General features: G+C 46.5%; 1 protein-coding gene across 1 annotated transcript; it reads left to right on the top strand.

The window, feature by feature from the left end:
• The first annotated feature begins 12887 nt into the window (after positions 1 to 12887).
• Positions 12888 to 13909, top strand: LOC149337795 (uncharacterized). Its single transcript, XM_089554950.1, has one exon. It carries the CDS (start codon positions 12908 to 12910, stop codon positions 13559 to 13561), a length of 654 nt encoding a protein of 217 aa, XP_089411076.1. The 5' UTR covers positions 12888 to 12907; the 3' UTR covers positions 13562 to 13909.
• The last annotated feature ends 251 nt before the right edge of the window (positions 13910 to 14160 follow it).

The following is a 14160-nucleotide window of genomic DNA, read 5'->3' as shown; positions in this document are numbered from 1 at the left end:
GCGAAGCGGCGTGGCGCTGTTTTACAGCGACAGCAGGTCATGGCACATAGCCAGCCTGCATTAGCGATGTTGATGTAGATGTTTGTACAAAGAGGGGAGTAGGAGAAGGAGCTAGGTTCGTACCTATACGGCACAAAAGTAGGAGAGAAGAAGAGGGAAGGAAGTGGTCGCAGGAGACGGTACGGAAGCTCTCACACTGAGATATTGCATGTGGGGAGGAATACAGAGGTGAACCGCGGAGAGAGCGAAAGAATGAGATTGCGGTGGGGATACCACTTCCCAAGAACTGCACTCTAAAATAAAGGTAACTGAGCTTACTACATTTTGGGGTAGCTACAACCGTCACATATATGACTACTTAGGTAGTCGCTGTGCGTAGTAACTGCGAGGTAGTGACATTGCAATGTGACTAGGAATGTTAATATACATATATGTGCATATTCCGATCATGCATTTCCAAATCAAGGTAGTAATGGATGCTACCAGGGTTATAATGAGGTAGTACAAGTGTACTAACTGCCAAAAAATTGCCAAAAAATGTAGTAACAGCAGAGGTCACTGCCTTGTTACTACTTAATTTTCTTTTGAGGCAGTAACAAGGTCGTAGGAACATAGTACATAGGCAGTAAGGGTTAAATAAAGGTTGTAACAACCGCCGTTACTACGTTTTCACTACCTTTTTTTTTCGAAGAGTGTGCGTCAGGCTGCAATGGAGGGTTAAAGAGGAGGGATAGAATAAAGAGCAAGGAAGCGCTTGGTCGGCCGAGGAGAAACCAGAGGGGAGGGGAGAGGGGGTGACAAAGCCGCAGAAAGGACAACTCTGTGCCACAGAATGCGCCATCATCTTGCCCTGAAAACGTGATCGCCGTTATTATCGCCTGCCAAGCTGCGTTTACTGCTACGGAGCGTCAAGAAACGAAAGCAGCGAGGGCACAGAGCGCACTGCCCAACAAACGCATAAAGGAGAAATAGTTGGGGGCTTTTTAACCGCACTCCAAAAGATGAAAATGAGGTATCATTTAATACTCCTGCGTTTCGATTGGATTCCAGCCGAATGTCATTCAACTCGACTACCGTCCTTTTTGCGGGCTATACGTAGTTTTTGAACGGCATTCGGTTGAGATGGCATTCGAGTCGCCGGAGCCCCACGGAGACATTCGAGATTTTTTTTTAAAGGGGTTCGTACTTGCGCAAAAGACGGGCCGAAAACGAGGAAACACGAACGACATGTACAATGCGCACGTATTGCGTTTGTGTTTCCTCATTTTCGTCCCGTTTTTTGCGCAATTACGTACCCCTATAAGCTTTGAACCAACTCGGCCAGATTAGAGTTTTAATTCGAGATTTGGAATGCCTGCGAAAAGCGAACTCAGCTGGCACCGAGCAATAGCCGCCGCTTCGCCCCGTCCACAGCCGCGTCGCGGGACTGCTTTGGCTCTGTGGCTGCGCTTTTCGATATCTGCTGCTCGCTGGTTTCTGCTTCTTGTTTTGCACATAGGTCGTGTACTGGCTAAATCAGTGCTTGACGATAATGGCGCACCACTGAGCATCTACAGCCTGAGCGCGAAATTTCCCTGGGATGAGGACTCCACTCCAGTACTCTTGTTTGCATCTCTGTGCACGAACAGCTATAATGCTCGTTTGCATGACATGAAACGCAAGCTGCGCCTTGCTTAAATTAAATAGTCTCTTCTCTTTTCTACCGGTTGCACCCGATAGCTTGTTTACATAGCGCGACAACTATATAGGAAGCACCGAAGCGGTCGCCCGCCTGGTAAACACTTGATAGCCAGTTTACTGACATCGCGTAGAACCAGCGCTCCTCTCTAATTTTTGCTGCTTTCTTTTATGTTACCTGTACTTGATTTCAAATCACTTTATTTAAAAGTACGTTCGATGACCGTTCGCTTTAAATGGAACAACCTACTTTTTTAACACATCCGAGACACGGCGACGACTCCTGCTGGCTGCCTGAGCATTGCTCAGTGGTCTGGTAACACTGGCATTTCCCGTTCTTTGTATGCGCGTCCTGCGATGCAAGCAGCAGTCGATTTCAGGTCTCTGTTGTAAAAACTACACTAACTGACCATTTCCTTTTGCTAAATCTTGTGAATTCGCTCTCCAAAATCGCCCAACTCCACACGCAAACCCTGCGCACTCGCTAGGAAGTTGTCACGCACTTCATGGTTACACATAGTCTCGACGACGAGATGGCCTGAAATTTAATTGAGTGTAGTTTTTGAAAGGCACTCGGTTGAGATGGCATTAGAGCAGACGTAAGTGCAGGGTGGTGGCTGCTTCCTCAGCAACTTCTGAGGAGGAAACCGAGGGGAGAGTGATAGAAGCAAGGGATTGAAGGGCATGGCCCACCACGGCTGACGCCGCTTCCTCGCCCGAGCATGCGGTGTCCAACCACACGGCATACGCCTCGGAGCCGTAATATTTGGAGTGAGACTTTGCCCCGGCCCGGTGGCGTGGCCCGTGGTGTTGCGGATGGATTTTTCTCGGAATGGGTTTGACAAGGAGGTTGGAGTGGATGGGGCGTGGGATAACCTTCTAGTATGTTGTAAAGTCTGTTATTGAAATATCATATGGGACGATACTAATCACACATTACTCCATTTTCTGATGTGGGCCCACTTCCAAATTTTTAGGGGTCCTTAGGAATGTTTTGAAATTTTGGGGGATTTTGGCCGATTATGTTGCCATCACGACCTCACGTTACTTCTCTTGACCAATCATAGAATTTCGTGTCAGAGAAGCTGGAAATGTTTCGTGAGATTACAACTCAAAATCCACTAGAAAGAAGGAAGTCAGATAGAAAAAAAAAATATTCTGTGCTTTCTCTGTCCCAAAGTTCATTATTTTAGCCTTGCTACTACCGTGTTTTTATGCATTTATTTACATTTCATTATCAGATGTACAAATGTTTTGTTTGACTCAAAAGTGCAGTGCCGCTTGCCGAAATGTATTAATATTTTTTTTTGTGCTGAATGTATTGGGGGGCCGAGGCCCCGTCAGGCGTTGTTACGCCTTTAGCTTCGGCCCCCCCTTAGACACGTTCTAAGAAACAAATAAAGGAAAAAAAATGTTATCACATTAAAATATTTTTGCCTTGATGAAGTGTTAGCCGGGGTGCAGGCCTCGTCAGGAGGCATGCTTTGTCTGCCTCCTTTTGCCTCTCCCGGGGAGCATATTGGAAATATATCCGAATAAACTTCAAACTTTCAAACTTCAAACTATCTCACTTCTAGACGGACACCTGAACGCGCCGTAAGGTAAGGGAGGAAGGTTGGAGTGAAAGAAGAAAGAGAGAAAGAGCTGCCGTAGTGGAGGGCTCCAGAGTAATTTCGACCACCTGGTGATCTTTAGTTTGACCTAACATCGCCCTGCCCACGGGCTCCTTTCGCGTTTCGCCTCCGTCGAAACGCGGCCGCCGTGCCCCAGGAACTCCGGCCCCGTAGCCGAGAGCCACTGAGCCACCGCGGCGGGTGAAATAAAGAAGCTCGGCTGAACTCAGCGCTTCGTAAGGCGCCAAAGGAGCGAGGGATACCGAGCGGCGCGCTGTCCAGCTGGGCTATGCAAAACCCCAGGCCAGTTGTCAGCGTACTCGCCGAGGAATGATTGGGGTTCTGGAGCTCACGTTCCCCGTTGGAAGATGAGAGAGCAGGTCCGGAATGGTCCTGAATGGGTACGTGGGAAAAGGCGGCGAAAGTTCAAAAGGCAAAATCGACAAGCCGTTTAATCACCCGTCGGTGCGATGAGCCGCTATGAGCAGTTTCCGATACCAAAGATATCGGGTCCACGCGGAGGCGCAGCAGCCGGGGCCAACCAAGCTCTGGTTTGGAGGAAGCAACCATAAAGTCCGAAAAAACAGAGCGAGAGAGGATCTCGACTCGGACGTACCAAGCCTTGGTAGTGGATAAACTGACTTCAGGCCGAAAAGGAACGACAAAGGTTGTCAACGAATTAAAAATGTATTCGAAGAAAATGTATTCGACACAAATGTATTCACACAAATGTATTCGACACAAAATGTATTCGACACATTAAAAATGTGTCGAATTAAAAATGTATTCGAAGAAAACGGCGAAATTATAGACTGATTTACAACACCATTGGAGAAATATAACGAAAAAAAGACGAGCATGGTGGCAACTGCCACTCTTAGTGGTGTAAAATCTGACTTTGAAACAGTTACGGTTGGTGTGCCTCAGGGTTCAGTCCTTGGTCCGATTTTTTTTACCTTGTATATTAATGACCTGCCGCATTTCACACATTACTCCTCTGTTTTTATGTATGCTGACGACACTGCTCTTCTATGTGCTCATGAATCTACAACAGATCTTATTAGCACCGCAAACCGAGAATTGGAAACTTTGTGTAGCTGGTTTATTTCGAATAAACTTGTTGTAAATGTTAATAAGACAAAATGCATAATATTTAGGGCCTCCAGAAAAACAATACATGAAAACATTCCTTCCGTGCAATGGCTGGGAACACCTATTGCACTTGTCAATAACATCACTTATCTTGGAATAATTCTAGATGAGAACCTGCACTAGAAGCCATACATTCAGGCGCTTTGTAAAAAGTTAGCTGCAGCATGCTTTGCACTCTACAAATGCCGAGATTATTTTGGTAATGACATACTCAGAACTATTTATTTCTCCATTTTTCAAAGCCAGTTATCATATTGCATTGAATCATGGGGCCACACCTACCAATCTTATTTGGAACCACTTAGGGTCTTGCAAAAAAGGGCAATTCGATTCATTTCACATTCAGGATACACCGCCCACACTGCTCCTCTTTTTAAACAGATGGATATACTGCCACTACAATCATTACTTGAATACAGGACTGTCTTGACAATACACACATGCCTTACAGACAATTACCCATTACACTCATCGCTATTCTGTATCCCACCACTATGCACTCGCAACGCCACTCATAGAAATTTCCTTCTTCCGAAAACAAAAAATGTCTATGGAGAAAGAAGGATGGCCCATGTTGGTATTAAGCTGTGGAACAAGCTTCCAAGTGAACTCAAACATTGTAAAACTTTTCCTGTGTCACTGAAGAAATATTATAAACAATGAGTGAAGCCACCGCTTTTTTTTTTCTTTTCATGTATTTTTGTGTGTTTGTATCTGTTTGTAAAAGAGGCTTGGTGCTCTGAATATTGTTGCTCTATGTACCCATTTATGTCTTTCTAATTTCATGAGCTTTTATATGAATGTAATTAATTTTTGTTATGCCTGCAATTTTCTTTGAAACTGAATTGCATGGATCCCAACTAGCTTCCAGCTAGGGACCCAGATGTTTTAACTAGCATGCCTTGTATGAATGTTGAAAAATAAAAATTGAATCAATCAATCAATCAATCAATCAACCCCGTTTTAAAGGAGACGCTGTTCCATCCAACCATTCCAACCTTCCAAATGACGACGACTTCCTCGTCGCTGCAGGCTCGTTTGTCGCCAGAGCTCTTCCTGTTACACTGTGATAATGCAAGACCGCAACCCGTCGCAGTGGCTCAGTGGTTACGGCGCTCGGCTGATGACCCGAAATACGCGGTTTCGATCCCGGCTGCGGCAGCCGAATTTCGATGGAGGCGAGATTCTAGAGGCCCGTGTACTGTGCGATATCAGTGCACGTTGAAGAACCCCAGGTGGTCGATCTTTCCAGAGCCCTTCACTTCCCTCATAGCCTGAGTTGCTTTGGGACGTTAAACCCCATACCAAACCAAACCAAACCTGAATCATCGCCGCTTTGCGCATCTGAAGCCGCCTGCGTGTTCGCGGAACGCTTGGCGTTGCTTCGCCTGCGTTACCGGGCCGCGACAGGCCTAGCTACGCCGGTCTAACATAGCGGTGTGCGTCGCGTCGGCCTCCCCGCTGCCGTCAGCTCATCCCCCGCTTCTTTACGCGCGCTTGCCGTGATACAAGTGGCTGGACATCATCGACCTGGGCAGCAACGTACTGCATCTAACCTCTCACTCCAGCCGCCAACACGTGCAAAAGGAAATATTGGTCGTTCATTTTGAGCGCAGTAGACAAAGGTTGGAAGCTGCCGCTCCGCCGCTCCGCCGCGACGACATGGTGTGTGACACACGCCTTCTCGACACCGGCGGCCCCTCGTTCCTTCGCTGTCGCTTCACGTGCACCTGCCCTGATAGGAAAGACCGGACTATCACCGTCGTGTGCAGCGGTAACCAACTTTGCTTTTAAGCCACTGACGCCCATGCACTAAGCGTCATACCTTCTGCAGTGTACGGCGTGTTGCTGCGAACTCGGGAAGAAATTTGGGTGCGCCGAGACGAAATTCTTGCGACGCATCAAGGAGCCAATTCACACATCAGGCACTAAGTAAGTGTCTGAGAAACTTATTCAGCTGAAAAAAAAGCGTATTACACTACAGTCGTCGTTTGTTACGAGAGCCGATACTAGCATGCTGTTTTTTGAGAAAATTGTCCCGCGCCATTCTAAAAAAGTTGAACACAGGTAAAAATAAAGCATTTCTAGAAAGGCTTCTATGCGATATCGCTTTGACGAGCAAATTGTACTTCATCGTTCTTAGTGTCTTGCATTCCTTCACGGTGGTCAAGATCTGGCGATGATGTAGGCCATAATACAAATCTTCAACATCAATGCTGAATTCAAAACAGGATCCTGGGTTACTATCTTGGAGGTAATGGACGACGGAGTTTGAGTCTGGAACTGTATAGGGGTCAAATATTGCGAAGGCGCTGAGGTGCTTTTGTAGATATCCCGATACGGTTTGTTGCCAGATGTTTCGCTCGCACACAATTGTGAGAAAGGGAATGCTCGGTTCGTGTGCTTTTGCTGCAAAAACACTTCAAGGCTCGAAGATGAGCTTTCTTCCCTCAGAAGCAAGCGACAGGAGATTAAACCTCTTTAGCATTTCGACTGCACTTTGCCTGACTCGTTCACACTTCATCTTAATTTTTTAAAGTTGTTATCAATTGCCGTCCTAGCTTCCTCTTAGTATCCTGCCCCGGGAAGTACAGCGAAAAACCCTTCCTGATCCGATACCATAAGGCGCAATTCATTCTACCTGAGGAATGTGGCCAATGGTCGAAGGTTCTTAGAGTTCCGTGGCCGACCTAAAGATTTGTCCTGTGCGTAGACGCACTCTACAACACAGCGATGACGGTCTTGCTCCGTAACGCGGCGGCAAATGTTCTTCACCAGAGCCACCTTTTCCGGCGGAGACAACACTGGTTGAAAGCTTGAAAGCACGAAAGCAGTACTTGGGGCCTTGCCTCAGCAATTCTCCGTGCTGCTGCGGAATCTGGCCACACCTTAGCAGAAGGATATGCTGGCTGCGCTTTACTGTCCGACTCTTCTTGGGGAAATGGAGGCGTACGGAAGCCCACAGAAACTCGATGGCCTGGTCCGCAGTCTTCGTACAGGCCTTAAAATCTCGCTTGACGTCGGTTATCGCCTGTCTTGCACAGGCAGTAGGCCGGTAGTCCTGCAGGAAACCACTCCGAGCGGGCATGGGGAAAATTCTTCTCGAGTGTCCCGCGGACGGAAGTAAATGGTCCGAAAATCATTTATAGGTCAGCTTGGCCGGTTCCGGACTTGATGTGCCATGTTGCTATACGAGCCTTGCACTCAAACACAGCGTACATGAGGCCACACTGGCCGGGCTATGAAGAAAGGCATTATACCGAAGAAAAGAGCCCGAGAAATTTGCTGTGATGGGATTGGAAGTTGGGCTAGTTGGGTTACGTTCAATTTAAAAGAAATATACAGCGCGAAGAGAGACGACGGATGAAGAAGCGCCCAACACAAGCGCTGTCTTGCAACTAAATTTTTATTCAGATAGAAAAACGTAAAAAAGCACCTGGAAAACGGCGCGTGCCGAGCAATCGCATTAGGCAATCAACACAAGGGACAAATAATCAAAACTCGAACACTGGGCAGGACATCCTTTGCTATGACCTATGGCACATCAATTGTTGTCCAAGAACCGTATCTCATAATCAAACCATGTTATAGAGGGTTGGCTGTTGCACGTGCTTATTTTTTTCTTCATGAAAAATTCTTCCTTAACCTCTCTTGTACGCTAATCGCGGGGCGGTAAAGTACCTCGGTTCTCTTAAATATCGCCTTAAAATCATTTTACCTTCGCACTGAGCGCAGTGGCTTGATACATCTGACGATGCTTTGTCGTGTTTCTTTAGGCGATTATTCAAATATCACCCTTTTTGACCGATATACACCTTTCGGCACGTAAAAGGAATCTGGCCCACCACCTGGGAATCTAGAAATTATTCCAGAGCCTTCCACTACAGCAGTTCTTTCACGTCTACCTTCCTCTTCCCCCAAGGCGCGCCTTTCATTTCATCAAAACAAATTTTCAATTTTCGGTGTGCTGGGCGATGTCAGTGGACGTTAAAGGTCCCCAAGTGGTCGAAATTATTCTCGAGTCCTCCCCTCTGTCACATCTTTCTCCATTTCCGACACCTCTGGCCAATAAAGTTGTATCTCTCTCTGTATAAATAAATAAATAAATAAATAAATAAATAAATAAATAAATAAATAAATAAATAAATAAATAAATAAATAAATAAATAAATAAATAAATAAATAAATAAATAAATAAATAAATAAATAAATAAATAAATAAATAAATGGTATGCAACGGAATCGCACTTTGTTTTGCTTGGATGTTTTAAAGGAAGTGTTGTTGACCTGTCGGTAACCGTGGTGTATGAATGAACATATGTATGTACGAATTACTCTTCCTCCATTCATTATTAGAGCGCAACGACGGCACAAAGCAAGAGGGGGACACAACAGCGCTGTTGTGTCCCCCTCTGTTGTCCCCCTCTGTCCAGCGCTGTTGTATAATAGAATTACGCTTGTTCCCCCTTTTTTTCTCTGTACTCCCCCCTACAATACTGCCAGTTGGGCGCTGTAGGTACAGTAAATAAATAAATAAATTGTATCCCTTCTATTGCGACGGAGTTCGGTTGCCCACCGAGATGTGAGACAGTAACAGCGCCATTTGCTTTCCTCGAAAACAAAAACCAATTATCACGGCTGTTGAATGCTGGCACAAAGTAATCAATCACGACGGCAGTAATTCAGCACTAAAAGTAACTTAATTCGTAGTTTCTAGCTTCGCCGTTTCCGCAGTAGGCAGCTATGCCTGCAGTTGCGTCTAGGTTAGTTGTTGCCCCACATATGGCGAAAGGGTTCATATTGAAGCAGAAAAGGCATTTATGGCAAATGCTGCTCTTTTCTTCGTTCTTTCTTCAGCTTTGTTAAGCCTCTTCTTTTTGCTGTGCACAAAGCAAACGAATATACCAAACGAAGCGGTATTATGTAACGAGCAGTGCATTTGAAACAAAAATAGAGAATCATACCAGCAATAAATATCTTCGACGTTTTGGCGCCCCGTGCAGGGGCCTTGTTCACAATGGAAGCATCACCTGAACTGGGTCGTTATTAAATGGGCTTGAATTTGCTCCAAAGAGCGTGCGTACACCGGGATAGCATTTTCCTGGTTTCCGTTCAACGTGTGGGATGTGGCCTATATGATCAGGGATTTCAGACGCAGCCGGAATACTGTGATATTTTTGGTTTCGACGATCCCCACCTTGTCCCAGAGAATCTTGTGGCCCTTCATGACAGCGTGCTCTGCTGAAGTGAAAGCTTTCGTTTTTTTTAGATCCCGAGCGTGCTGCTGAAATCGATTTTTGCAGTTTCCCGTCGCACTGATGTAGACGCAGTTGCAGGGGATTGCGTCGATAACTCCGGGAATCTTTCCTTTGGCAACTTGTCCCTCACGCTTACTAGCTGATGCCGCGTTTTTCTGGAAGAGAGTAGAGCCACCTGTACATCATAATCCCGCAATACACGGGCAATGCATTCACTTGTTTCCGGAATATACAGCACAGAAGCCCGCTTTCTGAGGGGAGGGCGAGCGCCCGGTTGCCCATTGAGGGACAGTCGACGTTGAACTTCCTATTATAGGGTATCCGCAGCTTGCAAGGTCGTTTCTTGTGGCCTCCAAATCCAGGTCTCCGGTCCTCGTGCGCAAACTCTTGGCGCGCTGTATTAAAGAGCTTGTGGTGGCGAGGTGCACTGAGCTGAAAGGCAGGTAACAACCCTTACGCGTCTCCTTTCTGTATAAGCTGAAATATAGCTTCTTGCCTTCCCCTGAAACGAGCACGCCAAGGAAAAGTTACTTGCCGTCGTCCTCCTCTTATTATAAAGTGAATTGAATGGCACTTTCCAAGCTGCTCAGGTGAGCCGGAAATCTGCTGATTCCAAAAAAACGCAGCGAGCAGGTTTCTTATGTGTCTGGACAGCTTGGAATGCCCCGTATAACTCCCCACAAGTCCGATTGGTTGAACGCGCATTCGCTCAGCCTTGGCCGCTGGAGACCTGAACAGAGGAACCCGCCCGTTGGACTCGACGTCGAATACCGAAAGGCCATGAAGTTTTTCTCCTTCTCACTGACTCACAGACATCTTCGCAAAAAAGATTCTCTTGCACCATGTTGTGTGCGGGTCGATTGTGCTGCATCCACACACATAAGGGGACGATATTATTATGCCTCAAGCGTCTCTACGAGGGAAGCGACAATAAACATCGTACATGATTATGTGACACATAATCGTAGCAGAGCAGACATTTGGGCTAGTTGGTGTGAATTCATGGTGGAACAACACAGCAAATTTAGACACAGAACACAGTACAAGAGGGGGGACACTACAAGCGCATGATTGGACAAGTGAATGTGCTTCCTCATCGTTGGCAGGTTCGAAAAATTGAGGGTTGACGAGCAAAATGACTGCTGGAATGTAGTGGTATGGGCACGTTCAAAGTGAAAAGCGTTCTCGTGCATATGGACGGAATTGGGATGGTTTGATTCGCTGCTGAAAACAGTGAAACATTTATGGAATAAACAAAGACGGGCTGTTCTGCGACGAGAGACCAAAGTGCGTAAGCCTAATCGAGGTTTTAGTCCTGAGATGCTGAGTAAGCTTGAATCTATCCGAAAGGTAGCGATGAGAATTGGAATGTAGCTGTAGCTGTTCATAAAGAGGTCAAATGCCTTATGCGCGCAGGCTTCGTTCTCTCCAGGAGGAAGCGGAGCTCACTGCCTTTATGCGGTCTCAACGGGTGGCGCATAGGGATCAAAACATCAGAAACCGCCCTTACAAACAAAGTTTTAGACATTCTATAGAGTGTCTATAGACTTCTGTCTATAAAGTGTATAGACTGTCTATAGAAAAATCCCAGAGATCACTCTATAGGCAATACAAATGCCATAGACAGTATATAGACAATCTATAGATTTATGGCCATACACTCTTAGTAGACTTTTCTCTATAGACAGTCGATAGACTACGAATAGGCAGAGAGCAATATCTATAGGAAGTGAATAGAGTCAATAAGAAGTCTATAGACCATTTTTATAAGGGTGGCCCTCAGCTGTCAGGAGAGAGGAAGACGCGAGAACGAGTTCAGAATTTTGTGTTACGTGGGTGGGCAAATATACCTCCCGTTCGGTACTTTTACGTTCATCAGTGCATGTTTCGCGTATGAAAAGGCATGTCCAGGTTCCTCGAAGAAACGAGAGCGCTGGCGCTTTCTCGAGGACGCCCGTTCTCCGAATGAGCCAGTGAGGGAAGTTTCGGTTCTGCCGCAAGCCTACGGCCACAACAAACCCAAGGCAGAGTACGTCACACAGCTGCAGGAGTAAAAATCTCCGTGGCCAGTTGTAGTTAACGAAAGTTCTATTTAACACAGCTTGTGTGTGCACTTCTGTCGTCTCTGTCCACGCTGTATATTTCTACTAAAATGAACGCTACCCAACTGGCCCAACTTGCTACAGCTATACTCAACCGGTGCATACGCGTTAGCACTGCGCCAAGTCCGGAATGGCGGGCTTCCTTATGGGCAGAAAGAATCGCTCAACCGGAAGAGGACAGTATACAGGCAGACTGTGCCGGATCATTTCTTTATCGGGATCGTGGAAGAATTGGTGAGGGGAATCGAAGCACGACTGCTGTAAGCTTTGGGGTAGGTTTGTTAAACGCGGTCGCGAAACTGTCTGCTAGGTTATCTGTTCATGCAGTCGCTGTGCTGATGAGCGCGTCCGTCTTCAACCTGTTTCACAATTCAATTATCTTTACGAAGGGTATATGCTTGGGCTTGTTGGTTCATATTTGCTGCCGCAGCAGCGGCAGCAACCAGCGCACACGTCTCCTGAATTACTGCTCCACGTATTTGCAGGCTACCCCACGCCTGTCATCTGTACGCGACAAGGTGCCGAGCCCGTCCACTGAGCAAGGTGCCCGACATCTGTACGAGGCAAGCTGCCGAGCCAGAGGTGCACGAAGAATAACATCGATCTCGGACAGCGTTCGAGAATCCTGCATAACGCCGGGCCTCACGGTGAAAAGCACGAACAATCGTCAGCGGCATCACCGACACCGTCCGGCGAATTTTCAGCAAGGGGCGTTTCCTTGGCATTGGCAGCAGCGGCAGCAACCAGCGCACACGTCTCCTGAATTACTGCTCCACGTATTTGCAGGTTGGTCGTTTTTTCGATAGTAGTTCTTGTTCCTGCCGCTGCTGCCAAGGCTACCGTTGAGTGTCACGCAATTATCATGTTACGCTGTTGCGCATGTCGACAACCTGTTGATGACAGCTGTCAATCACTGTGCTGCTCAGAGTGTGAATTTACGTACCATGTCGGATCATGTTCAGGCGTTTCGGAAGAAACGTTCACTTCGAAACGAGCAAAGGCTTGGAAGGCCTGGAGGTGCGAAACATGTAAGGGCAGCCGTAAAGCTGAGGATACACTGCACGGGCAGCAGTCCGATAGAGAACTAATCACTAGGCTGTTTTCAATGGAAAGTAAAATTGACTCGCTTCTGGCCATGTCCAGCAAGCTTGAGTCGCTTGAGTCATCCGTTAGCCTGCTCTCAGATAAATTTGATGACTTTCAAACACGTCTTCTAGCCCAAGAAAAGTCGACAAAGGATGTCACGAAGCGTGTAGAGCGGCTTGAGAAAGCTGAATGGGCCTGTGAAATTGCACAGCTCAATAAGGACGTTGACAGTCTAGAATGGCGCAGTCGTCGACTGAACATCGAAATCCATGGTCTACCAGAGACGGAAAACGAGGACTTACTAAAGAAAGTGAATGAAATAGGCACAAAATTGGAACTTGATGAGGTGTGCTCGAGTGACATAACAGCCCTACACAGGCTTCCCGCGAAGCCGGGCAAAACACGGGGCGTAATTGTTCGCTTTGCAAAGCAGGAGGTTCGTGATGCCTGGCTAGCAAAAAGGCAGGCGCTTCGAGATGACAACACCGGAAAGTACATCTGTGAAAATATGACTCGGTACACTCGCACTCTTCTGACAGTTGCCAAAGAATGGGCTAAGGAATCCGGCTACGCGTTTGTTTGGCACGTGAATGGAAAGGTGCTTGTACGGAAACAAGCCGGTGCACGAGCAGCTGTCATCCGCGATAAGGATGACCTCGCCAATCTGAGGTGATAGAGCAGGCAATTGTATTTTCAGGCGAACGCGATGCCGTTCATGTCCAATTTTGCTGACCATATTGAGCAAGTCAAGGATAAGCAGAAGTTTTCTTTATTTCATTTAAACGCCCAAAGTTTGCGAAATAAATTTGATGAGGTTGCTTTGTTTTTATCAGATTTAAACCACGAGTTTGACTTTATTTGCTTTAGTGAGACGTGGTTCACATCTGACGACTGTTTTCTTTTGCCGGGATTTGATTGTGTGTCAGCCTGCCGTTCATCAAAGCGCGGAGGAGGTGTTGCTCTGTATGTGCGTTGCCAACTACCGTATCAAATTCTAACAAACTATAACATTGTGAATGAAAATTTTGAGTGCGTCATTATTCACTGTTATAACATACTACTCGCTCTTGTGTACCGACCGCCATCTGGGTGTTTAAAGCATTTCATGCAGTTTGCAGAAGAAATATTTGAACGCAGCCTCGAGCTCAACCTCGAATGTGTCTTTGTTGGGGATTTCAATATAAATGCTTCTCCAAATAATATTACTTTTTTGCATTTCCAAGAGCTCTTTGAGTCGTATGGTTTTTCAAATGTGATTAGTGATCCTACTCG

The sequence above is a fragment of the Amblyomma mixtum genome, chromosome 7 (assembly GCF_055824585.1).
Source record: "Amblyomma mixtum isolate Tamu chromosome 7, ASM5582458v1, whole genome shotgun sequence".
Classification (NCBI taxonomy): Eukaryota; Metazoa; Arthropoda; class Arachnida; order Ixodida; family Ixodidae; genus Amblyomma; species Amblyomma mixtum.
This window is presented reverse-complemented; position numbering and strand designations above follow the sequence as displayed.